Source organism: Argentina silus (genome assembly GCF_951799395.1).
Source record: "Argentina silus genome assembly, chromosome: 17".
Taxonomy (NCBI): Eukaryota; Metazoa; Chordata; class Actinopteri; order Argentiniformes; family Argentinidae; genus Argentina; species Argentina silus.
Genome location: NC_139671.1, coordinates 9950973 through 9974804, shown reverse-complemented (window position 1 = coordinate 9974804; position 23832 = coordinate 9950973). Strand labels below are relative to the sequence as shown.

The following is a 23832-nucleotide window of genomic DNA, read 5'->3' as shown; positions in this document are numbered from 1 at the left end:
TGGACTGGATTTTAACAGGGACGGGAGCGTGCTAAGTGTGTTGTGATTCAACCTAGACAGACAAGCAAGTGATGTACCCCACGATTTGGTCAACGAAGATTATAACATCATATTAAATTATTGATCCTTTGTTGCAAATTGCGGTGGAGATCTTTCTTCTATGAACGACCAATGATACGATGGAAAATTTAGAATTGAGCCTGTCATCACTGGGCACCATATCCAGGCATATTGAAAAAAGTCACAACGAACTAGGCAAATATTTGGCAAAGCAGGTAAGATGCATTTCTCTCTGACTGGTTGGAAACTGAATACTGTGTCTGTAGCATGCTCCTTTTGATCTATGAACTGAAAATGCACCCCCTCCTGTGTGCATATTTTACCCTTTTGAATATGCATAGATGCCTATTATTTTACACACAACACAATTATAGTATACATACACACATCATATGTACAAATGCAGATACATCTTACTTGCAATTTTCTTTGGTAGAGATGCTGCTATGTAAATTAAATGTATGGCAGTCTCTTGAAATTGAACGGTGTAGTAAACAAATCCAGATGTCAGTCTTGACTTACACCTGATATGTGTGTCTGTAGATATGGAGCCAACAGGACAGGCAGAGTATCCTGGCATGTTTGGCTCAGCTGCTGCTGGAGAAGGATTATACACTGCTGATTGCCCGCCATCTCCGGCCCCTCATCCTGGACTTGCTGGAGAGGAACGCAGAGAGGATCAAAGCAGACGGCAGGATAAACCATGATCTCCATGAGCGGTTATGTGTGGCTCTCAGCAAACTCCTCGGTGTCAGTCCTGATGCTCAAGCGTAAGTGGACCCCTCATGGTCACTGACAATTTACCGTGACTCTTTGCACAACGCCAACTTTCTTTTTCCATTCTCTTCTTACCTGTGTTATACTCCCTTGTCTGTCAGGTTTGCTGCAAGGTACTTTGACGATGCCCCTCCAGTTTTTCAGAGGCTCTTCTTCACTAGTGAAGAGTCCTCATCTGTCCAGTATGGCCCAAGAAGAATGAAACTGAGAGACCTTATGGGTGCCACCCTGCGCTTCCTCCAGAGTGATTGTGCCAAGTTCAGAGTGCTCTGGGACTGGAGTGCCTGTGTGTCTCAGCTACTCACCAGTGATGTCATGGTTCGAGGGTGGGTGTCTACCTCTTGTACAATATCTGTTTGCTCTCCCTCAGGATCTATTCTCTTTCCCTCATGAGATTTAATGATCCTCTTGATTCTTTCCCATTTAGTTACACTGCCCAGTGTTTGGCCCTGGTGTCTCACATGACTGACAATCAGAAAACCATCTTCCTGAGAAAGGTGCTGTCGAATGAGGAGATTCTGCATATGAAGATAAAGTATGTTCATTTTTGTTGAACTGATGTTGTAATTGTCAGAGTTGAAGAAAATGAAATTGTGTATTTGGTACGCTTTGGTACCCACATTACTTGAAGAAATGTATAGTGCAGAATACCTGTGTGATCCAAACCACTGCCTACATCTCTGCATACATTTGGGGTATTTTGATTGTGTGTAGGATTGGTAATTAAATCCCCATTATTTTCTACAGTGAGCAGTCTTCACATTCCATAATGTTGTCAGGCTATAACATTTGCTTCGATGGGCTTGTAAACATACAGGTCACTGGAGGAAACTCAGCAGTTGGAAGTAGAAAAGGCTCTCGTCCTGGCCAATCAGGGCTCTGTGATGTGGCGCCAGGAGAAGGCGAACAAGTTCACCAGGGGTCAGGTGGTGTCAGAGGACCTGTCCCAGAATGTTGTGGCTGTTTGTGGAGTGGTCCTACCCAGGGTTGCCCGCAAACAGATGGAGCAGGTGCGACATTTAGATTTAGGGGTTTATTGCTTGCAGAAAATAATTAAAGGCGTTGCCATTTAGTGTTGTTTTAGTTTTGTTTTCATTGTATTTTTTAAATAAATCTTTTCTGTAGGTTAACCAGAAGGATCTGGTGCTAGTGGACTCAACCTGCCGCAACCTGCGGAGGTTAGCAATGGCTGTAGCTTCCCAGAAGGCTGTTCTCCTTGAGGGACCCGTTGGATGTGGTAAAACTGCCCTTGTGGAATTCTTGGCGGCTGTGACTGGACATACGAAAGCTACAGAAATTCTCAAAGTACAACTTGGGGATCAAACTGATAGCAAGGTATTGACTCAGCTAAGTAGGAAACCTATAAAATATTTTTTGTTATTAGGCCTTGTAGATGTATGGAGACCCCAACAACATCTCAACCTCTGAGAACTTATGTTAATTCTCTAATTCCTATGCTGCGCTATTGCAGATGTTGCTTGGGATGTACCGTTGTACAGATATTCCAGGGAAGTTTGTGTGGCAACCAGGTACTCTGACACAAGCTGTTGCCAAAGGCCATTGGATCCTGTTGGAGGACATTGACCATGCACCTCTGGATGTGGTGAGTGTTTTCAAACTTGAATCAGGTGGAATTTGTTGTAGGGAATATTAACTCTGATATGAACGGTTTCTGGCTACAATAATAATGTGTGATATGATGTGTTTGTAATCCTGTCGAGTTTGTCATTTGCAGATATCAGTGCTCCTGCCCTTAATGGAGAATAAAAAGCTGATGATTCCAGGTCGGGAGGACTGCATTGATGTTGCTCCAGGCTTCCAATTCTTTGCTACAAGAAGGTAAACATATAATTGTATTGGGATTACTGTACAGTATGTGACCCTAGAGTTTGTTTGTGTTTTTACACAGAAAATAACAGTGATGTTTATATGTATTTGTAGGATGTTCTACAGTGGTGGCGGATGGTACAGGCCACAGAATACCCATGCAGCTCTTCTGGACAAGTACTGGACTAAGCTGCAGATGGGAAACATGGCAAGAGAGGAACTGAAGAAGGTAAGTCAACTAAGGAGTCCACATCGATTTACTGTGCTCTGTTTTTACCCTTGTAGCCCCTGGTTTTATCGCATTCTAGTTTAAGTTTTCCTGTTGTTTGGCTCTGTAGGTGCTGGTAAACCGGTATCCTAACCTTACTGTGGTGGTGGAGAGACTCCTGGACATCTACTGCCAGCTCACTGGGGAGAGACACCCTGAACATGACCTAGCTGCACTGAGCCACACAGGCAGCCTGCAGAACCCAGAGGTGTCCCACTCGCAACCCAAGCTGGATGACAAGGCCTCATCCCTGGAGGGGAGAGGACTGTCACTGAGGTAATTCCCAGTAATCATTCACTGCAAAAATACTAACCACCTTCATGTGGTATTTTTTCCCTCTATTGAAATATGTATCTGTCAATATGCTATTAGCACATAAGCTAGTGATAAGTTTACACCCATGATTCAGTATTCAGTCTTCTGTGGTGTGGTGGAGCCCCAGATAGAGAGGTAAATCTGATGACCCCACATTTGTATCAGAGGGTGGGATGTAGGGTTTACATCCGTTCCCACTGTGATATGACCAACCAGCCAGCCCCCAGGACTTTAATTAGCTTTCCACCGGGAGTTGCTGCGCTCAATAGCCCATTGATTGATGGGTTATCACACTAGGGCAGCGTCACACTAGGGCATTAGATAACAAGTTCACCCCCCCCCCCCCCCTTACCGAGGACACTCCCCTGTCCTCCCATTTTAGATTTGTACACATTCCTGCGATTGAATGAGGTCTATAGAATTTATTCTATGTATTGGATTTTGTGAAATCAATATGGGGGTAGTTTTCCATACTTTTCTCTGTGCCACACTATTAGTGTAGGTCCATATGTTTTTGCTGCATGGGTACAATGTTGTTATGTTCAGCCATGTATGGTGAAAATGGCACCTGTTTAAATCCTTACAGTACAGTTACAGTATAAGCCCTGCCTATTTCTATCATTGGAACCGTTGGTTTCAACAGTGTTATACATGCTACAACAGCACTACTGTATATTCCGAGTAAACATTTTGATGGGTCTGTTTCCTCTATTTTCCTGTCATGACATGAATTACTGTCTTATATTAGTTTATTAATTCAAAGGAGAATTGCCAAATCTGGCCCTGTGAGATCTCACATCTCTTCCTCTAACAGAGACTTATTAAAATGGTGTGAGAGGATCAGTGGCAACTTTGACAGCACCTCATCAGCCACAGCTCAACATGTCTTCCTAGAGGTAAGTTTTCAGCCTATTGCAGAGAACTGTTCATGGTTGCAGTGTTTATGGTTACAAAGGCCAGTTTTAGGCTGATGGAGTTTTGCCTAATGCTCTTCCTTACTGTATGGCCGTCTGTCTCTGCCCCCTGTAGGCTCTCGACTGTTTCACAGCTATGCTATCTTGCCCAGCAAGCAGACTACGAATGGCTGAGGTCATTGGGTCCAAGCTCAACATCTCCAAAGAGAAGGTACTGTTGTATAGTGTAATTAGAACTGACAAGCCTGTGCTGACAATATTGAAAAACATATTACCCCATAAATGCATACATTTTTACAAGATACACTGTGTTCAATTGTTTCTGATGTGGTGATTATGTGCCTCCAGGCCCTGCATTTCTGCAAGATGTACCAGCCTGGCATCTCTGTGACAGAGCTGGAGGCCACTGTGGGCAGGGTGAATCTGGTCCGGAAGCAGAATGAAGTGGTCCGGATCTGTGTGTAAGTTAGTTTGCAGGCCTGGGAAAGGGGGCATGGTGCCCACTTGTCCCCCGGCACTTCCTTGTTTAGTCAGGATACTCTATGCACCACTGCCAACATTTACCCAGGCGAAGGTGGCGCAGATAGACTCCCTGCTGGTAGATTGAATAAACATTGAATTGATCCTTAACTACACTATGGTAAACTAACAAATATTCCAGCTCTCAGCATATGCCAACAGAAAAAAGAACATATTGATTGTCACGCCATCAGATCAATAATACCCTGGCACTGAATATCAAAGGCACAGTTTATGTAGTATTTATTTTCAGGAATTGCTCATCAATCTCTGTTTGGTGTTGCTCAAATGAATGAAATAGTGATTTTATAAATGTTGATAATGCATTCAAAAAACATCAGACATCTTTTGACCTGGTTTTAAGCACCTATAGGAGACAGCTTGAAAATGGTAATGAATTTGAGAAAGAAACAGTCCGATGAGTAAGATGTCGTGTGTGTGTGTGTGTGTGTGTGTGTGTGTGTGTGTGTGTGTGTGTGTGTGTGTGTGTGTGTGTGTGTGTGTGTGTGTCCTTTTGCGTGTCTTTCCAGTGAGAAGCAGACCTTTGCTGCCACGCGCCCTTCTGCGATACTGTTGGAACAACTTGCAGTGTGTGTAGTCAAGGGTGAGCCAATCCTATTGGTTGGAGAGACTGGCACAGGAAAGACCTCAACTGTGCAGTACCTGGCGGGACTTGCAGGTGAGCCACATCATCAGAAAGCCCCTCTCAGGCAGTAGAGTCCGCTGAACACTCAATAACCAACCTGTCTGCTCTCTAACCTCCATCTCTCCATCCTCCAGGACACAGGTTACGGGTGGTGAATATGAACCAGCAGAGTGACACAGCTGACCTGCTAGGAGGGTGAGTGAATGGAAGGGCCCAACTACACCTTTGGCCTATGCTTACCTATTCAGACTGGGACAATTGCCCTGTATTGTCATTGACTGTACTTTATTCCCTCATATGTAGGTATAAACCAGTAGACCACAAGCTGATACTTCTGCCTCTGCGGGAGGCCTTTGAGGACCTGTTCTCCCAGACGTACTCTCGCAAGCAGAACCTGACCTTCCTGGGCCACGTGCAGACCTGCTTCAGGGGAAAGCGCTGGCAGGATCTACTCAAGCTCATGGACCATGTCTGCAAGTCAGCCCTCACCAAAGAGCTGCAAGAGACATCCAATGGTACGAGACGTTGATGTATTTTATGTCCTTCTATTGAATATTTCACTCTCACTGTGAATGTTGAAATGAGTAGAGTATTGACTATTGTCACTGAATTTGTGTGTCTGTGTCTGTGTCTACAGCTGCCATGCTGCAGGAGCAGTGGGAGGCGTTGGCCCTGAGACTGAGTCAGACCCAGCAGCAGATCAGAGCCTGTGAGACCGCACTGGTCTTTGCCTTTGTGGAGGTAATGGTCTCTAAAGCTTCCCCCTACACACATATACAGTAACATCCCTGTTGCTCACCTATTACACTGTGATTCTGACCTTCTGGCCTGAATGTGTGTGTTTCCAGGGGACTCTGGCCCAGGCAGTGAAGAAGGGGGAGTGGATCCTGCTGGATGAGATCAACCTGGCTGCAGCCGAGACCCTGGAGTGTCTGAGTGGTCTCCTGGAGGGCAGTGCTGGCTCTTTGATGTTGCTGGACCGCGGAGACACAGGTGATCATCATACTGGACCATGTACTTTGACTGTTTTGGCATTGGTCATAAGGTTATGCATTGAATATGTAACTCACTCTTTTTTCTTCTTTTTCTGTGTGCAGAGCCCCTGGTTCGCCATCCAGACTTTCGTCTGTTTGCCTGCATGAACCCTGCTACTGACGTGGGAAAAAGGAACCTTCCGTTGGGCATCAGGAACAGGTGAGAGCCATGGCATGGGGTTTAGCTGGAATACCTTTAGCTTCTTTGCATCTTGACGACTACTTGTTCTGGTGGTTTGACTTGCTGCCCTTTGTGCGTCTCCTAGGTTCACTGAGCTCTATGTGGAGGAGCTCGAGAACGAGGGAGACCTGCGCATCCTGGTGTCTGACTACCTCAAAGGCCTGAACCCACATAAGAACATCATCAACGGGATCATCAGGTCAGAACAACACATTCCTCTGTTGTAGCCATTATGTGAAGTTTCTTATTATTAACTGTATGTCGAATGACATAATGATTGCTGTCTGATTTGATTGTCTTTCCATGTAGCTTTTACCTTGCGGTGCGTATGGAGGCCAACTCTCATCTGGTAGACGGGACCGGACACAGGCCTCACTACAGTCTGCGTACACTCTGCAGAGCTCTGAAATATGTCGCTGCCAACCCCTGCTACAGTATACAGCGCTCTCTCTATGAGGTAACAGGCCAAAGCTCTGCTGCTGGCAACAATGCCCTTATTAACCTCATTGATTACAGTTCAGATGTGACCATGTTCTCCCTGGTGGGCTTTTTCAGGGCTTCTGCCTGAGCTTCTTGACCCAGCTGGACAGGAGCTCCCATCCAGTAGTCCAGAAGATGGTGTGTCACCACATCCTGATAGGAAACACCAAGTGTCTGAAGCAGGTAATACAGCAGGAAACATTGTTCATTCAACTTCACAAAACCACTTGACCTGCTGTACAACCCTCCTTGATAAGAGCCCATGTTAATGAGTAATTGTCTGTGTGTTCCCCACCCACCCACACAGCCCATTCCTGAGCCCTCCGGCCAGCCCTGTGTCCACATGGAGGGCTACTGGGTGTCCCAGGGGGAGATGGAGCCAGCGCTTGACCCCACTTACATCCTCACCACTTCTGTGAAGCTCAACCTCCGTGACCTGGCCAGGGTGGTGTCCGCCGGGTAGGAAAACAGTGGCCCTGCACCCTGCACCCAATTGCCCCTGAGATCAATCAGACCATCAATACCTATGAAGCCGCTCTCTCTGTCAGGGTTAGCTATGTTGCTTTGATAGGGAATTACATTATCAACTTGTTGATGGTAGAGTATGTATCATGTTCTGTAGTCAACAGCCTGTTGCACTACTACTGTACATACTAGATAGATAGATAGATAGGTACTTTAGGGGAAATTAAGGCATTTCAGCAGCTCACATCACAAACAACAACAACAAAATAAAGTGACAATAGAATAATATAATATAGTAATACAATAAAATAGACATCTGAAACATTATATACAGTAAGAACAGTCCAGTATGATTTAACATCCCCCAGCCTGATCACCCCAATCGAGACAGCCGGAGGAGGAGTTGTACAGTCTTATTGCGGCAGGCAGAAAATATCTCCTATAGCGCTCCTTAGTGCAACATGGTTGTAGTAATCTGTTGCTAAAGGAACTTCTCTGCTCTGCCACAGTGTCATGTAGGGGATGGGAGGGATTGTCTGTGATGGCCAGGATTTTGGTCCTTATCCTCCTATTGGCCACCTCCTCCACAGTGTCCAGGGTGACACCAAGGACAGAACCAGCTTTCCTTATCAGCTTGTTCAGCCTCTTGGTGTCACCTTCCTTGATGCTGCCCCCCCAGCATACCACCGCGTACAGCACTGCGCTGGCCACCACTGACTGGTAGAACAGTCCTGCACACGCCAAAGGCCTGAGCCTGAGGCCTGAGCCTCCTCAGGAAATAAAACCAGCTCTGGCCCCTCTTGTACAGGACATCTGTGTTACCAGTCCAGTCCAGTTTATTGTCCAGGTGCACCCCCATCTACTTGTAGCTCTGGACCACCTCCACGTCCTCTCCCTGGATGGAAAAAGGAGACCGGGGGACCCTAGTCCTCCTAAAGTCCACCACCATCTCCTTTGTCTTGCTGATGTTGAGTAGCAGGTGGTTCTGCTCACACCACTCAACAAAACTGTCCACCAGTCCTCTGTACTCGGTCTCCTGGCCTCCACTGACACATCCCACAATAGCAGAATCGTCCGAGAACTTCTGCAGATGGCAAGTATCTGTGTTGTGCCTGAAGTCTGAAGTATAGAGGGTGAAGAGGAAGTGAGCCAGAACTGCTTACCACCCAGTCTGACACACATCCCTGCAGCCGTACAAACTGTGGCCTATTGGTCAGGTAGTTCGTAATCCAAGAAACAATGGGAGAGTCCACCTGCACCCTCAGCAGCCTATCCACAAGTAGTAAGGGCTGTATGGTGCTAAATGCATTGAAGTCAAAGAACATGACCCTCACAGTGCTGCCAGCCTTGTCTACATACTACTTCATACATACTATCATACATACTACAGCAATGAAGATGACATGGCTTTTACATGACATTGCGTTGTTGTTGTTGTTGTTGTTGTTGTTTTTGTTGAGTAGTGTCATGGCCACACAGGTCAATTGTCTCCCCTAATTGCTCGATTGTTCTTTGCCTTTTTTGGCCTCCGGACATGACCTCCGCTTGAGCCCCATGAAAATCAATTAATTCCCTTTCTACTAATTGCAAATTGAAATGCAACCACTCATTTTGCCAAATGAAATTCGTACTAATTCTGTCTTGTTTTTTCCGTTCTTCAGGACCCACCCTGTTCTGATCCAAGGAGAGACATCTGTGGGAAAGACCAGCCTCATCAGGTGGTTGGCAGCTGCCACAGGAAACCAGTGTGTGAGGATCAATAACCACGAGCACACTGACATCCAGGAGTACATTGGCTGCTACTCCTCTGATGACAAGGGCAAGCTGGCCTTCCAAGAGGGTAGGGACAGTTGAATAGCCCTCCAAAGCCTTACAAAACCTCCATACATGTTGTGTCCCTCCCAGCAGTGTCTGGTATTGTCAGTATGTGATGTTTATCAGTTTGTCTCTGTGTGTGACACCCCTGTAGGCGTTCTCATTGATGCCATGAGGAAAGGCTACTGGATCATCCTGGATGAGCTGAATCTGGCCCCCACGGACGTCCTGGAGGCCCTCAACAGGCTCCTGGATGATAACAGGGAGCTCTTTGTGGCAGAGACCCAGGAAGTTGTGAAAGCTCACCCCAGATTCATGCTGTACGCTACCCAGAATCCTCCTGGTCTCTACGGAGGCAGAAAGGTAGGTCTAGTTCCAGCATTAACTGTATTTACATGGCAGCACTGCAATTCAGCCATTGGTAATTCAGCCATTTGTACAACCTGAATAAACAAATCTATATTCCTGTTAGTGGAGTTTGACAGATCTGAAACGCTGATTTAGTACAATGACTTCCCCTCTCCAGGTGCTCTCCAGAGCCTTCAGGAATCGCTTTGTGGAGCTGCACTTTGATGAGTTACCCAGTGATGAGCTGGAGACCATCCTCCACCAGAGGTGCAGCCTGCCTCCATCCTACTGCACCAAGCTGGTCAAAGTCATGCAGGATCTCCAGGTGACTGTCACATCTATCACCTCCTGTCTCACATGCTGCTGACTCATTGGTTGTATCAGTCAGGTAATATTGGGTGTGTGTTCTCTACTCCAGTCTCTGCGCAGGGGGTCCACTGTGTTTGCTGGGAAGCATGGGTTCATCACCCTGAGAGATCTGTTCCGCTGGGCGGATCGCTACCGTCTGGAGGAGCAGACCGATGACTCCCGTGATTGGCTGCAACATTTGGCTAACGATGGTAAGGCCCAATCAAATTTGCAGTGGACATCCTGTTTAATTTTCTATCTCAGCCTGTCTCTATCTTTTGTTATATTTATACTGTGTGTGTGTGTGTGTGTGTGTGTGTGTGTGTGTGTGTGTGTGTGTGTGTGTGTGTGTGTGTGTGTGTGTGTCACAGGGTTCATGCTGCTGGCTGGGCGGGTGAGGAAGCCAGAGGAGGTGGCCACTATCCAGTCCATCTTGGAGAAGCACTTCAAGAGGATGGTGAACCCAGACACCCTGTTCTCAGAGGAGCAGCTCACCACTCAGTTCAGTGAGTACAACAGATTGTAGTACAGCACTGCTAGGCTGACACCGACACACCCCTTGTGGTTAGAATAAAAAAAAGTTGGAATAGAATAAAACCCTTTTGCAGAATGTATCTGACAATGATTTTCATAAAGTTTAGCTGGCTCTTTCACTGGGCAATAGGCAATGTGTGGGAACTCATCTGGCTTTGTTTTGTGATTGGCAGGTCCGTTCGTTGATAGTATCGCAGGTGTCCCTGAGGAATTCCGCCACGTAGTATGGACAAGTGGCATGAGGAGACTGGCAGTCTTGGTGGGACGGGCACTTCGTTTTGGGGAGTCTGTTCTGCTTGTGGGAGACACGGGGTATGTGTTACAAAACAGCTCCCAACTACGGAAACCTCCCCTCTTGTGAATTGGTAGCACTAGAAAGCCATTGTAACTCATGTTATCCTTTCCTAGGTGCGGTAAGACCACCATTTGCCAGTTGTTTGCTGCCATGGCTGGACAGAAGTTCTTCTCCTTGAACTGTCACCTGCACATGGAGACATCTGACTTCCTGGGTGGCCTGCGTCCTGTCAGACACACAGGGACACAGCAGGTAACCCCGGAGCTAATGCTGTAACTGTGGAAATGCCCTATAAGTACATGATGGAATAGCACACCATTCATTCAGCACTGACACATCTCTCCTCCTGTTTGTGTGCAGTCGGACACTGAGGATGGCCGTCTGTTTGACTGGCACGACGGTCCCCTGGTCCTGGCCATGAGAGAGGGAGGGGTGTTCCTCATGGACGAGATCTCTCTGGCGGACGACTCTGTGTTGGAGAGGCTAAACAGGTAGGATCGAACACACACACTCTCACAGTAATAATTGTGTAGCGCATAGAGTAATAACAATGACCTTCAACCATTGACCCTGCTCCCTGTCTGTCAGTGTTCTAGAGACGGAGAGGTCCCTGTTGCTAGCAGAGAAGGGCAGCGGGGACAATGACGACGTGGAGCTGATCACAGCTGTGCCCAACTTCCGGCTGGTCGCCACCATGAACCCTGGAGGAGACTTTGGAAAGAAAGAGGTAAACCTTGCCTCTGAGAGAGGAACAAAGGGCGACAGCTTACTTTTGTTTGATGTATTGCGATCTGTCTGACACCTATGCATTTGTGTGTGTGTGTGTTTGTGTCCAGCTCTCACCTGCGCTCAGGAACCGTTTCACAGAGATCTGGTGCCCTCAGAGTAACAGCCGCAGTGACCTGGTGCAGATCATCCAGCACAACCTGCGGACAGGCCTCTCCCTGGACGACAACGACCACCAAGGTGTTTTCCATTTTCTCATCTGTATGGAATTCTAATTGCATCTACTTATCAACCTACACTTATTTAATTTGAATTTAGTGTAATGCTCACTAGCCTTCTGTTTACATTTACCCTCTGTGTTAATTAATGGATTGAAGTTAGTCCATTTTCTATTTCACTTCCGCGTAGCTGTATCTCACAATGACCTTTTGATCTCCAATACAGGCGGAGACATCGCCGAGCTCATGCTGGACTTTATCGACTGGCTGACCAATCAGGACTTTGGGCGGCGCTGCATCCTGAGTGTGAGGGACATCCTGTCTTGGGTCAACTTCTTGAACATAGTGTGTGAACGTGATGCAGACGGCTTCATGACCATGGGGGCCGAGGATGAGGATGAGGAGGCAGAGTGGGACCTGAGGCTGGACACGGTCACTGCCTTCATCCATGCTGCCTGTCTGGTCTACGTGGACGGAATTGGCTCAGGTCAGCCACTAGCCTGCACTGCATCCCAATCAGATAATTAATAGTGATATTAGATTATACAATTTATGTATTTGTAATTTAATTTATGAAATGCATTCCATAGCCATACAATCCTTTGTGAGTGCTACAGTAGGATATGACCTGAGTGTGTCTCCCTTCTACCCAATGCTGTGATATCAGGTACGACAGCATTTGCTGCGGAGAACGCCCTCCTAGCCCGCAGGGCGTGTCTGGGCTTCCTGCAGCAGAAGCTGAGCAGGATCAGCAAGCTGGACCGGGAAACACTGGATGCCCTCAGGGTCTACGACACCAACCTGCCCCGGGAGCCCCAGTGGGGGGAAGACTTCTTTGGCATTGACCCGTTCTACATTGTCTCAGGTTTGCACTTTTGTCCTAAGAATAGTGGTTTATAGGATTGCTTAAGTAAAAAATCCTCCCATGCATCATCCACAGCAGTCACACTTAAATACGTTTTGCCTTTTTCATTTATTGTTCTCCATTTCCCTTTTCTCTCTTGTCCCCATATACACATACAAACCCATCAGGACCAGAGAGCGAGAGTCGGAGCCTGTCAGACTATGCCATAGCAGCGGGCACCACAGCGGTGAATGCCCAGAGACTCCTCCGAGCCCTGAAGCTCCAGAAGCCAGTATTGCTGGAGGGCTCACCTGGCGTGGGCAAGACCAGCCTGGTAGCAGCCTTGGCAAAGGCATCTGGAAATCACCTTATTAGAATCAATCTGTCCGAGCAAACGGTAAGCTTCTTTTCACTCCTTTATTTCATAGCAATTTAAAATGACACCTTTATCGTCCAGTATACATTATGGAATGCCTGAATTTCCGTCTTGATTTTGTAGGGAAATGTTGATTTCAATGAATGTTGCTTAGTATTTTAAGCATATTAAAACAAACAGACCACTGTCATCATATATCTAACCTATTAATTTCCTCTCATGACAGGATGTGACGGATCTGTTTGGGACAGACCTGCCAGTGGAGGGAGGGAAGGGGGGAGAGTTTGCATGGCGTGACGGTCCTCTTCTGGCTGGACTGAAGGCTGGCCACTGGATTGTGCTGGATGAGGTATATATGAGCCTTTGTATTAATCTCATAGAAAATCCCTGCCAATTTGTAGTTAAGGCAGTTAAATCAACTTAAATGAAATGGGTTTTTTTTTGGGTGATGTAAATCCTTGAGTGGGACATTGGAATACTGGAAGCAAGATAGGCTTTGTGGTGAGAGGGATGAGATTATCTGTGATTATAATTCCTGGATGACACATCTGTGTTCTCTGCTTGTTTAGTTGAACCTGGCCTCTCAGTCAGTGCTGGAAGGGTTGAATGCCTGCTTTGACCACCGGGCAGAGATCTACATTCCAGAGCTGGGCATGAGCTTCCAGGTGCAGCATCAGAAGACCAAGATCTTTGGCTGCCAGAACCCCTTCATTCAAGGAGGAGGGCGGAAGGGACTACCCAAATCCTTCCTGAATAGATTCACTCAGGTGTGTCATGAAAGCTAACTTATAGTTATCCAAATGTGTATGTGTTGTATAATATTGACTGTGTTTTAGTCCTTCAGTGGAATTATACTATAATGTAATTTGCCTTCTTAGGTGTACGTGGACCAACTCACCAGTGAGGACATGGAATTCATCGGAGACTCCATCTTCCCCAACATTGATAATCAGATAATCTCTAAGATGGTGCGGTTTAACAATAGGGTATGTATTGGATTCAGTTTACCCTGCCCATTCCAGGAATTTCTCTGTGTGCCAACAACCTCTTCACCCACCCACTCATCTATGTAACCATTGACTGGTGAGATTATTTATTGGGATTGACACCACTATGCCAACCAAGGACAGTGTCTGTCTGCATGCCCAACGGCGGATGTTGTTCCTCACAATAAGAGCCATTAGTGAGTGGAAAAACGGTGGAAACACTATATGCCTGTAACAAAGGTGACCATGGTTTTATTTGGGGTTTTGGTGATCGAATTGAACTTTGTATAACTGCTCCCATTCACACCAATTGTTTTTATGTTGGCGGTGGCTTAAGTTAGCTGTTAAATTAGTATTGGCTATTTAAACAAATTTGAGCCATGGATTACAGTTTCTGCGGGCCCATAGACTACATTCAGGGTAAGGGACCAGCTGACCTATAAGGTGTAAAAAAGTTAACTATCCTTTAAGCACTGTTTTGCCCAGTTATTCACATTCCCTACCACTGTTGCCCTCTCTCAGCTTGTCCATGAGGTCTCTGTAGAGAGGAGATGGGGTCAGAGAGGAGGCCCCTGGGAGTTTAACCTGCGCGACATGTTCCGCTGGTGTCAGCTAATGCAGGCTGACCAGTCACCAGGGTTCTTCAACCCAGGCCAGCATGTGGGTTTGGTGTATGCTGATCGGATGAGGACAGAGACAGACAAGGCCCAAGTATGTACAAATTAATGTACATGTTTATTGTTTATCTGTTGGTCAACAGGAATTTGTGTTCAAACTTCCTGTTTATCTCATGAAAACCTTCTCTGTTTAGGTGCTGTCTGTGTTCAGGAAGGTGTTTGGTGAGGACTTTGAGCCCTACACTGGATCAAGGCAATTCCACATCACTCCACTCAATCTACAGGTTAGTCAACACTCTTAAAACTCATCAGATTTTCATTTGAAGGTTATTGTCAAGAATCAACTTGCATATATGCTGCTTTTTGTATTCATCAGACAAATCAGCTATCAAGAAAGTAAAGTAACCCTTTCCCTTCATCATCCTCATCCCCTCTCTCTCTCTTTATCACTCAGGTGGGCTTCTCCGTCCTCCAGCGCAGTGGAGGCGCCCCTGTGGCTCTGGACCCTCCCCTCTCTATCACCCACCAGGCTCTTCGGCCCCTGGAGTCCCTGATGAAGTGTGTGGAGATGGGCTGGATGTCAGTGCTGGTGGGCCCCACCGCCAGTGGGAAGACAAGCCTGGTGCGCCTCCTGGCCCTGCTCACTGGACACCGTCTCAGGGTCATGGCCATGAACAGCGCGATGGACACCACAGAACTACTGGGAGGGTTTGAGCAGGTAACCAGCCTCAGTGAAAGAGGCCAGGCTGTCAACATTCAAAGTACTTCCTCTGGGAATGTCTATTTTTACCATGTGAGAGTTGATACATGGGATATGGAGTGTTAAAGCATGTCTTGCGTTCTTCTCCAGGTGGACATTGTGAGGCCGTGGCAGCAGGTGCTGGAGAATGTGGACTACATAGTTGCCATGGTGACACGACGGGGTCTGATGTCGCTGGACGGGGCGGTCCAGGACACAGAGTTCCTCCTGAAGACGTGGAACCTGTTCTGTCGCTGGCTGAAGGAGGAGGGACTGGAGAGGACAGGGGGGACGGTCACCTCTGAGGCTCTGAACAAGCTAGAGGTCATCATCCTCCTGCTGCAGAAACTCAACACCAAACTCAAGGTTTTCACAGGTATGGTCATCAGTAACAAGCTGAGGATGCTCCCCATAGAACAGATACATCACTAGAATCGTAGTGACCGGGTGTAGGAGTAGTTGATTTAATTGAATCATTTTTCTTGTCTACTTCATTACATTTTGTATGTACAAACTGAACCATGGTTGAGTAGTGTGAACTGGACATGTATGTATCTGTGTGTCCCATGCAGACATGTCTAAGCTGCAGATGGACTTCACCCTGCTGAAGGAGCGTCTGGCCCAGCTGCAGGATGGCTGGAGTAATGGGGGCTTTGAGTGGCTGGATGGCATGCTGGTCCAGGCCCTGCAGGCTGGAGATTGGCTGCTCATGGACAACGTCAACTTCTGCAGGTGAAGAACATGGTCAATAGTATAACTAGGACCTGAGTCTGAAACTATCATGGAAAGCAGATCATTTCACTCCATTTTTCATTTGAGGCATTAGATATGAGTTAGGTTGTTTTTTGAGGCAGTATGTCCACTTAGTGTGGTTTTCAGGTGGTTAATATGTGGTCATTATGGGTTGTGTTTTTTTTAAGCCCCTCCGTGTTGGACCGCCTAAACGCCCTTCTAGAGCCTGGTGGGTGTCTGACCATCAACGAGCGTGGGGTCATCGATGGGACCACCCCCAAAATCACCCCACACCCCAACTTCAGGTACAATACAAACTATTAGTGACAGCGTTGCATGCCCTGTACTGTATTTTTGGCTATCCAGTCTCATTAGTTCTCCTGGCTTCTTTTAGGTTGTTCCTGACCATGGACCCTGTGCATGGAGAGATCTCCAGAGCCATGAGGAACAGAGGGGTTGAGATCTACATCCCAGGGGAGCATGAGGGGGTTTGCTGGGACACTCTGGACCTCAAGACTGTGCTACACACCGCGGGGGTGACAGGAGACTGCGTGTGTGACCTGCTGATAGAAATACACTCCAACATCAAAGCTGCAATCTGGGGTGAGTACCTCTACTAAAGAAACATTCTTCTGTATTCTGTACTGAATACAAGTTGTCTGTCGTGGTTTGACTGTTTTTTGAAGCAGTCTAGATTGTATCCATAGAATGAGCTGTCCAATATGAATCTCTTCCCCTCTCTCCATCCAGATTCCCCTGCATCATCCGTGGCGTCCTTGCTCCACACTGCCGCCCTGCTGTCCTGTCAGCTGCAGCGAGGGGTGGACCTGCCCAGTGCCCTGCAGCATGCCTGTGGCGAGGCCTACTCCCTCTGCCAGCGCACCATCGCCAGCCAAAGGGTACCATTGCCACCCTGTCAATAACAACCTCTAGAAACGCGAGACTCGATCAATCTCTCTTTCGTACTCTCTTCTGTAGCTCACTCTACCCTCCAGTCTAAATCTAAATCGTGACCAGACTTTTGTAATGAAGCTTTACATGTGTTTTCTCCTCTGCTCTGTGTTTTCCAGCTAGCTCAGGAGGTGATAGAGCGACACCTGTCCATCCTGGACACTGAGGACTGGGGCAGCGGGCTGCTGTGTGCCGGGGTGTGGCCAGACGGCTTCCCCGCCGCACTGCTCTCCACTGAGGACTCCTGCTTCTCCTCTGTCCTTCGAGATGGACAGGTCCTCTCCTTTTGCCTTAACACGCTGAGTCTGCAGGGAACCAGGTGAGACCAAGGTCAAAGGTCAATTTCGTATTCATATATACAGGATCGTATCGGTAGTGTCAGATGTTTTATGTCTGGCTTATTTCCCTCTGTTTGAGCAGGAGTCGTCCTCTGAGCCTAAGTGACCTCCAAAGGGCGCTGCAGAGCGGGGCAGTGCATGAGGGTCTGGTGTTCTCTGGTGGAGTGGTGGACCTGGAGGCTGGCGATGCCCTGCGCCTGATCCCCACAGCAGTCAGACTGCTCACAGAGAGGGCCTCTCACAGCGACTGGATCCTCAGGACTAGCTGGCTCTCCCACCTGACAAAGAGCTACAAACATGCCCCTGGTAGGTTAAATCACTCCTGGGAAAACTGTCACCATGAGTGTGGAACTTTCCCCATGTAGAGAAACTAAGGAATTGTTCTGGGGGTCATTTTGCTTTCGCAGAGCCAGCACTGGTACAGCTGGAGGCAGGAAACCGAGCTCTGAAGGCTGTGTTCAGCAGCAAGTTGACGGTCAAGGGCAAGTGCCTCACCGAGCTGCTGCAACCACACAGCACAGGTAACCACAGCCACCGTATTACTGTACACATTATTATAGATAGTTGATGCCTTCATTTCAAAGGTTTGAGTCGTGTCATGTCTGTGTTAGACGACTACAGGATTCTGGTGGACATGCGTTGGAACAAGCAGTACCTGGACATTCTAGCCAACACGTGTAACTTTGAGGATGAGGAAAGATACATGGAGTTCATGGAGGCCCTGAATGCAGTGGCTAACAGGTATGAGTCTCGCTAGTCTGGCTGTTTTAGTAAATGGCTTTTTAATGGAAGTTGTGGTAAGGATGAGTAGCCTGAATGTAATGTTGTTGTTTTTCAGGATCTTACTACTGATGAACAGAGAGGAGAGGGCTGTCGTCGGTAGTTATGCTGTTAAATCATCAGCACACAACAGTGCTCTGAGGCTGGCCACAGCGTTCTCTAAAGGTACGCAAACACACATGGGGGGGCACAGCTGCTGTACAATTCTAACAGAGTGGTTGTACTGTAGATTACTTTTTATATATCTTTGTACAAAGGTCAAGGTCAAGTTGGACAAAAAACTGATGATAGTGTGCTGTTTGTTTTGTTATAGGGACAGTGGACATTGGGCATCTTCCTCACCCAGTGTTGATGCACCTGCGCTCCTTCTTTGACCTGTGGGATGCCTTCACACTACAGGCTGTGCAGACTGGCCAGCCCTACATCTCTGACCACCTCATGTTCGAGGTTTGTCAAGGCTTTGTCATTAGACTGTGGTCATTTTAGTTTCATATTAGTTTAGATTTGTCATTGGATAAGCTCCCTCAACCTTGTCTGCTGTTTGTGTCTACAGATCCTACAGCTGCTTCAGTGGCGAGATCGTTTCTGGGATGTGTGTAACTCCCTCCCTGCAGACTCTCAGGGGGTGTCAGTCCTCTCCCTGCACTGGCAGTGGGTACAGAAACACCTCATCCTCAGGTTTCCCCAGCTACTGCTGGGAGATGGCAACTACGAGTGAGTGATGCATTCCTTTGTACTCAGGAATCAGTATTTTCTCATTTGATTTTTTGGACAGTAAACTGTAGCATATCAATGCCTTGTGGCATTGTGGATATAATGGAAGTATGTGGGTTTGTGTTTTGCTAAAATGTAATGATTACAAACAAATACTCTGTAATACTATTCCAGTGGTCAGCAGGAGCTCCAGACTGTGTCAGCTTCCATCCAGACAGTTCTATCCACCCCCGTCACTGTGGCCAATGCCCTGAAGGGCATCCAGAAGACCCTGGGAAAACCACTTCCATTCAAGGTAGGAAAGACCTTTCAGTCACTCACTTTTATACTTTAATGTCTATTATTCCTGGTCTATTGAGTCATATTGACTTGTTTTCCTCCCTCTCCTCGACCAGCTGGAGTCTGTGGCTGAATATGCCTCTCGACTGAGGGTCCTGAGCAGAGCCCTGGACGTGAGCGACCTGAGGCTGGATCAAACTTCCTCCCTTTGGAAACGGGAGGTAGCCAGACTCCAGGGTGCTGCACTGGGGCTTGAAACCAAGGAAAGCCTGCTGGAAGCCTGGGGCCTGGTCCTACTGGCCAACAACCAGCTAGATCCCCAGAACTCAGGTAAACTGTCGCTGTGTAAAATCTCTGTGTTTGTCTTTTAATATTTTATATTATTTTTCACATCCTCTGATGGTTCATTATGGTCATTGTGTTTTGATCAGGTGTTTTGGAGAGGTTGGTGTCGTGTGTAGAGCAACAGCAGGGTCAGATGACCTCCTGTGGTCTGCTTGAGGTGCGCTCTAATATGCTTGATGATGAAGAACCAGGGGACAGCGCCCCTCCCTGCAGGGAGGTGTTACAGCAGCTCAGTCGCAGGGCCCAGCTCTGGCCTCTCATGGAGGGACTGGCCGTGCTCAACCAACTGAGGCTGAGCACTGACCTGCTGCAGCTGGGACTTACACAAGGGTAAGAGGACCACTGCTCATGGAAGAAATGCATGGAAGATTATCTTGACATTTTGAATATTGATAATAATACTTGGAATTAGATAGTATCTATCCTGAATCACAGATTTTGGAATATGCATGTTGTGTCTTTTAGTCATATTAACAGCTAATGTTGAGTGCTCTCTTCAGTGACCGGGACACAGAGGACAGCCTGTGTCGAGAGCTCTCCCAACACCTTCGCTTCTGTCTCCAGTCCACTCCTATGAATGTCAGCCAGCTCCAATCCCTCTGGTTCCTCCTCAGCAGTGACAGGGTCAGTGAGGACACTCTTTACCCTCAGTATTATGCCTGTCCTAAACATTTGACCAGATTAAAAGATAAAAAGCCGAAGATGTGCTTTTCTCGTGTTGACTGTGGTGCTTTCCACCTTCCAGCCTGCCGAGGAGCTGCAGTTTGCGTGGTGTGATGTGCTGTCTGAGGCTTTGGCAGCCCTCTGGAACAGCAGTGTGACCTCTGATCCAGAGCGCTGGCTGAAGTGGGACCCCCTGTGTCCTGAGGGCCAGGTTTTATCAAAGTCACTCTTGGGTCCTGATAATATGGTAGTGCTATTACGTCTTGACTTAACTAAAATGGAAACTCGAAATTCTCTCTTCCAAACCATTCTGAATGCGAATTGAGAGTCAACGCTCCTTATGTGTCACCTCCAGGGTCCTGGTATGCTGAGTAAAGCGGTGTGGACCAGGTGTATGCTGGGGGTCCTGAGCAGCTGTGAGACGGGGGGTCAATGGGACCCCACAGGCACGGCCCTCCTCATGTCCTCTCGCATCACCCTGGGGGACTGGAGGGAGAGGACACAGCAGCTCCAGGATGTCACCGCCGTGCTGTGGGACAACATGGCTATCCCTGCCCTGGCTGACTTCAGGTACTCTTACTGGAGAAAGCCATAGAAGCATTTCCACATACCAGATACAGAAACAGAAGACTATCAGACCTATGTGTACTTTATATGTAATTTAATACAAGATCAGTTATCTTGAGGCTTGCCTTGGCGCTGCAGGGAAGCCCTTTTGATTTGACTAGATTTTCTTTGTCGTTGTAGCTTTAGTTTGACTGAGTGTCCCTCTCTGCCCTCTCAGGAGTACTGACTGCAGGCTGCAGGGTGTGGTGCTGCGCAGGCAGCTGCAGTCTCTGGCAGACCTGCTGCCCCCGGGCCTGCAGGAGGGCTATGCTGAGAGCTGTGAGAGTCTGGTGGAGGACCGGGACCCTGTGGTGACCGCCCAGGAGATCCAGACCGCCCTCAGAGACTTCCTGACCCCCAACCTGCTCCCTGAGGGCCTCCTGGACTCCTTGCTCACCTGCCTGCAGCAGTATGTCCAGAACAGGGCCCAGGGCTCCAGTCAACTGGTCCGATCTGGCGTGTTCTGGGTCCACATGGGCCTGCTGCAGATCAAAGTGTGGACCCCGCAGACCATCTTTGACCCGGCTGTGAAGAGAGCCTACAAGCTCAACTACGCTCAAGAGGAGGTGGGTTTTAGTTTTAATGACAAAATATAACAAACTTAAATTTCCTGTTTTTTAAACCCAACAGTAGAGTTCAGTTAGATCCATATGTGACGATGGTGGTGTATTTGCCTCTCTTTCCCAGCTGGCTTTGCTGCAGGAGGAGTGGAGAGGACGCAGTCTATCTTCTCAACTTGTGACAGGAGCAGAGCTGGAGGAGAGCAGCACCACTGACGGCTTCCAGCATCCCCGCATCAGGTGAGAATCACTCCCAGTATCGCTATAACTCAATATGATGTATGTCTGATCTGGAACATGCATTTGGCCACAGATTGTATGGTTTTGACAAGATCAAACTGGTTGTCTCATGTGGCTGTAGGTACCTGTGGATCCGAATGCAACAGGTGAAGGAGCAGATAGCAGAGCTCTCCAGGAAGCAGGCCTGTCGACCCAGCGAGCCCCAGTACGGGAGACTCTTCCAGGAGCTACAGCACTACCTCTGCAGCATCGGGCAGCCCGCCGCTATTGAGGACCTGCTCTCCCACCTGCTGAAGGCCCTCCAGGGGACTGGGCCCAAATCCAAGTCAGGGACCCAGGGCCTGCTGAAGGAGGAGGCCGTGTGGCAGACCTCCCAGCACCGCTTTGCCCAGAGGTTGGCAGAAGAGTACCCGCTATACCCAGACGTGGTAGGACCCCTGCGGACCGCCATCTTCCAGCTCAGGCATGGGATGAGGCTGGTGGCATCCCAGGTGTCCTCCTCCCTCACCACCATGCCCGGCCTGTCCAAGCTGGTGACCTGCCTGCTGGCCTTCCCCTCCCTATCCCCCAGCCTGCCCTCCTACCTGGCCAGGGCAGACTATATGTGCTCTAGAGCCTGCATGGACGTCCTGCGGGGCCTGGGGAAGCTCTTACCCCAGCAGGACCCTGAGCATGTGGTCCCTGAGGCGTCAACCTTACTCCTGAACTCTCTCCTGTATGTGCAGTGCCATGCTCTGTCCACAGGCCAGCTCAGCCAGGACACACGCAAGCTCTTCAGACACATCTGTCAGGTGGGTGTCTAAAATGTCTGTAGCATTGGAAGTCAATGAGAGTTTTGGAGTAGATTGTCAATCAATAGTACCTAATATTTTCACAGGTTTTATGGTTCCTAATGGTCATGCTGTATTATGTAATGTGATATCTCCAGGCTCTGGTAAATGAATGGGATGAGCAGGAGCAACGCAAGCGGGAGAAAGAGAAGCTGGAGGCCAGTCTGTACCGCAACCGGAGTCGACTCCATGGGACAGGCCTTAGTGAGGACGAGCAAGAGGAGAGAGACTTCAGGCGCTGCTTTCCCCAGTTCAACAAGGTACAGGCTTTTTAGTGTCATCAAATTAATTCTCCAATGTGATCTCACTTCAATTGACCACAGTCAACCCAGTTGGCTTTGCAACCGTAACTCACCTGCCCTCTCTCTGTTTCACTGCTCAGGACTTTGCTGACATCACTGCCGAGCCCACTCTGGAGGGACCAGCGGACACAGAACCAGTGGAGGAAGTGGCTGAGGAGCCCAGCGAGGGCAGCTTACTGTCTGCAGCCTATATGAACACCGTGGTGCAGGTCCATCAGCGCCTTAGTCTGGGCTACTCCCAGTCACTGTGGTATCAAAGCACCGCTCCAGCCAACCACAGCAAAGATCACATCAGAGCTCTGATCTCCTCCTATCAGATTACAGCCCCTGTGATGTCACGATTCTATCATCTAATAGGTGGGTCCTCTTAGTCATGTCATATCTGTATTTAATTAATTCAACAGAACATTAATATGTTGCATTGTACTTCATGGTCAGGGTCTTTCTATTTAAGAAATATTATATCAATCCAAAGACATTTTAACAAGAGTAGGAAGATTGCATAACTTGAATTGTAAGGACTGATGTTTAGATTGTAATGATGTGCTATACTGATTGTTCCCTGTGTGAATCTCAGACTCTGAGATGGACCAGCAGCTGACCGGGACCCAGCTGCTCCTCAGCTCCCTCCTCCAAAACACGGTGCAGGGTACAGGAGGGGCTGATGGCCTGCTTGTCCAACCAGACGGGCCCTATGACTTCTACCAGCAACCTAACATGAGCGAGGCCCGCCTCTGCCTGCCTGCGTTGGAGCAGCTGACCCTGGCTGTCAGACAGAGGCTGGAGGAGTGGCCAGACCACCCTGCACTGGTACAGGTAAGACCTATGAGAGATCACAGAGACTGGGTCATAGAGCTCCATTGTAGTTGGGTTACAAGGTTTCACATCACATCCACAGGTAATGGATCACAGTTCTTAATTGAATAGGGCTGTTTCAAGCGAACATTATTTTTTCTGTTATCACCATCATCGCCATATTGAGCATCTACATGTTCTGTGTGCTCTGTTCCAGGTCACTGTGGTGATTGAGAGGATCATGGCCTTCAGTCTGGCCAGCCCACTGGCTAAATTCCTCAACGGCCTGGAGATCCTGCTGAGCAAAGCACAGGTGAGTCCTGCTGTTGCTTCACTTTGAATCCATGAACTCTCTCCCTCGTCTT

General features: G+C 48.1%; 1 protein-coding gene across 2 annotated transcripts in view; it reads left to right on the top strand.

Annotated features, from left to right (window-relative positions):
- Positions 1–161: 161 nt before the first annotated feature.
- mdn1 (midasin AAA ATPase 1) overlaps positions 162–23832 on the top strand; it is a 35214-nt gene continuing 11543 nt past the window's right edge. For both annotated transcript variants that reach the window (XM_083688913.1, XM_083688912.1), the window contains exons 1-67: positions 162–275; positions 604–830; positions 939–1163; positions 1265–1372; positions 1655–1847; positions 1963–2172; positions 2309–2440; positions 2573–2676; positions 2779–2893; positions 3003–3208; positions 4062–4143; positions 4277–4372; positions 4510–4622; positions 5211–5359; positions 5461–5521; positions 5630–5841; positions 5964–6067; positions 6175–6319; positions 6424–6520; positions 6627–6740; positions 6851–6998; positions 7097–7204; positions 7329–7480; positions 9148–9326; positions 9456–9664; positions 9828–9974; positions 10068–10209; positions 10369–10503; positions 10705–10843; positions 10940–11078; positions 11187–11317; positions 11415–11553; positions 11663–11792; positions 11997–12257; positions 12438–12635; positions 12803–13011; positions 13217–13339; positions 13560–13757; positions 13869–13976; positions 14499–14687; positions 14788–14877; positions 15048–15311; positions 15444–15708; positions 15905–16064; positions 16253–16369; positions 16459–16667; positions 16815–16963; positions 17135–17334; positions 17436–17659; positions 17761–17874; positions 17965–18094; positions 18192–18298; positions 18447–18580; positions 18687–18847; positions 19022–19142; positions 19243–19456; positions 19558–19801; positions 19972–20095; positions 20217–20381; positions 20490–20704; positions 20919–21306; positions 21428–21540; positions 21662–22331; positions 22469–22630; positions 22753–23029; positions 23250–23488; positions 23685–23780. In XM_083688913.1, the coding sequence (XP_083545039.1) occupies positions 180–275; positions 604–830; positions 939–1163; positions 1265–1372; positions 1655–1847; positions 1963–2172; positions 2309–2440; positions 2573–2676; positions 2779–2893; positions 3003–3208; positions 4062–4143; positions 4277–4372; positions 4510–4622; positions 5211–5359; positions 5461–5521; positions 5630–5841; positions 5964–6067; positions 6175–6319; positions 6424–6520; positions 6627–6740; positions 6851–6998; positions 7097–7204; positions 7329–7480; positions 9148–9326; positions 9456–9664; positions 9828–9974; positions 10068–10209; positions 10369–10503; positions 10705–10843; positions 10940–11078; positions 11187–11317; positions 11415–11553; positions 11663–11792; positions 11997–12257; positions 12438–12635; positions 12803–13011; positions 13217–13339; positions 13560–13757; positions 13869–13976; positions 14499–14687; positions 14788–14877; positions 15048–15311; positions 15444–15708; positions 15905–16064; positions 16253–16369; positions 16459–16667; positions 16815–16963; positions 17135–17334; positions 17436–17659; positions 17761–17874; positions 17965–18094; positions 18192–18298; positions 18447–18580; positions 18687–18847; positions 19022–19142; positions 19243–19456; positions 19558–19801; positions 19972–20095; positions 20217–20381; positions 20490–20704; positions 20919–21306; positions 21428–21540; positions 21662–22331; positions 22469–22630; positions 22753–23029; positions 23250–23488; positions 23685–23780 (11325 nt within the window). In that variant the 5' untranslated portion in view covers positions 162–179. The remainder of the gene's footprint in view (positions 276–603; positions 831–938; positions 1164–1264; positions 1373–1654; positions 1848–1962; positions 2173–2308; positions 2441–2572; positions 2677–2778; positions 2894–3002; positions 3209–4061; positions 4144–4276; positions 4373–4509; positions 4623–5210; positions 5360–5460; positions 5522–5629; positions 5842–5963; positions 6068–6174; positions 6320–6423; positions 6521–6626; positions 6741–6850; positions 6999–7096; positions 7205–7328; positions 7481–9147; positions 9327–9455; positions 9665–9827; positions 9975–10067; positions 10210–10368; positions 10504–10704; positions 10844–10939; positions 11079–11186; positions 11318–11414; positions 11554–11662; positions 11793–11996; positions 12258–12437; positions 12636–12802; positions 13012–13216; positions 13340–13559; positions 13758–13868; positions 13977–14498; positions 14688–14787; positions 14878–15047; positions 15312–15443; positions 15709–15904; positions 16065–16252; positions 16370–16458; positions 16668–16814; positions 16964–17134; positions 17335–17435; positions 17660–17760; positions 17875–17964; positions 18095–18191; positions 18299–18446; positions 18581–18686; positions 18848–19021; positions 19143–19242; positions 19457–19557; positions 19802–19971; positions 20096–20216; positions 20382–20489; positions 20705–20918; positions 21307–21427; positions 21541–21661; positions 22332–22468; positions 22631–22752; positions 23030–23249; positions 23489–23684; positions 23781–23832) is intronic.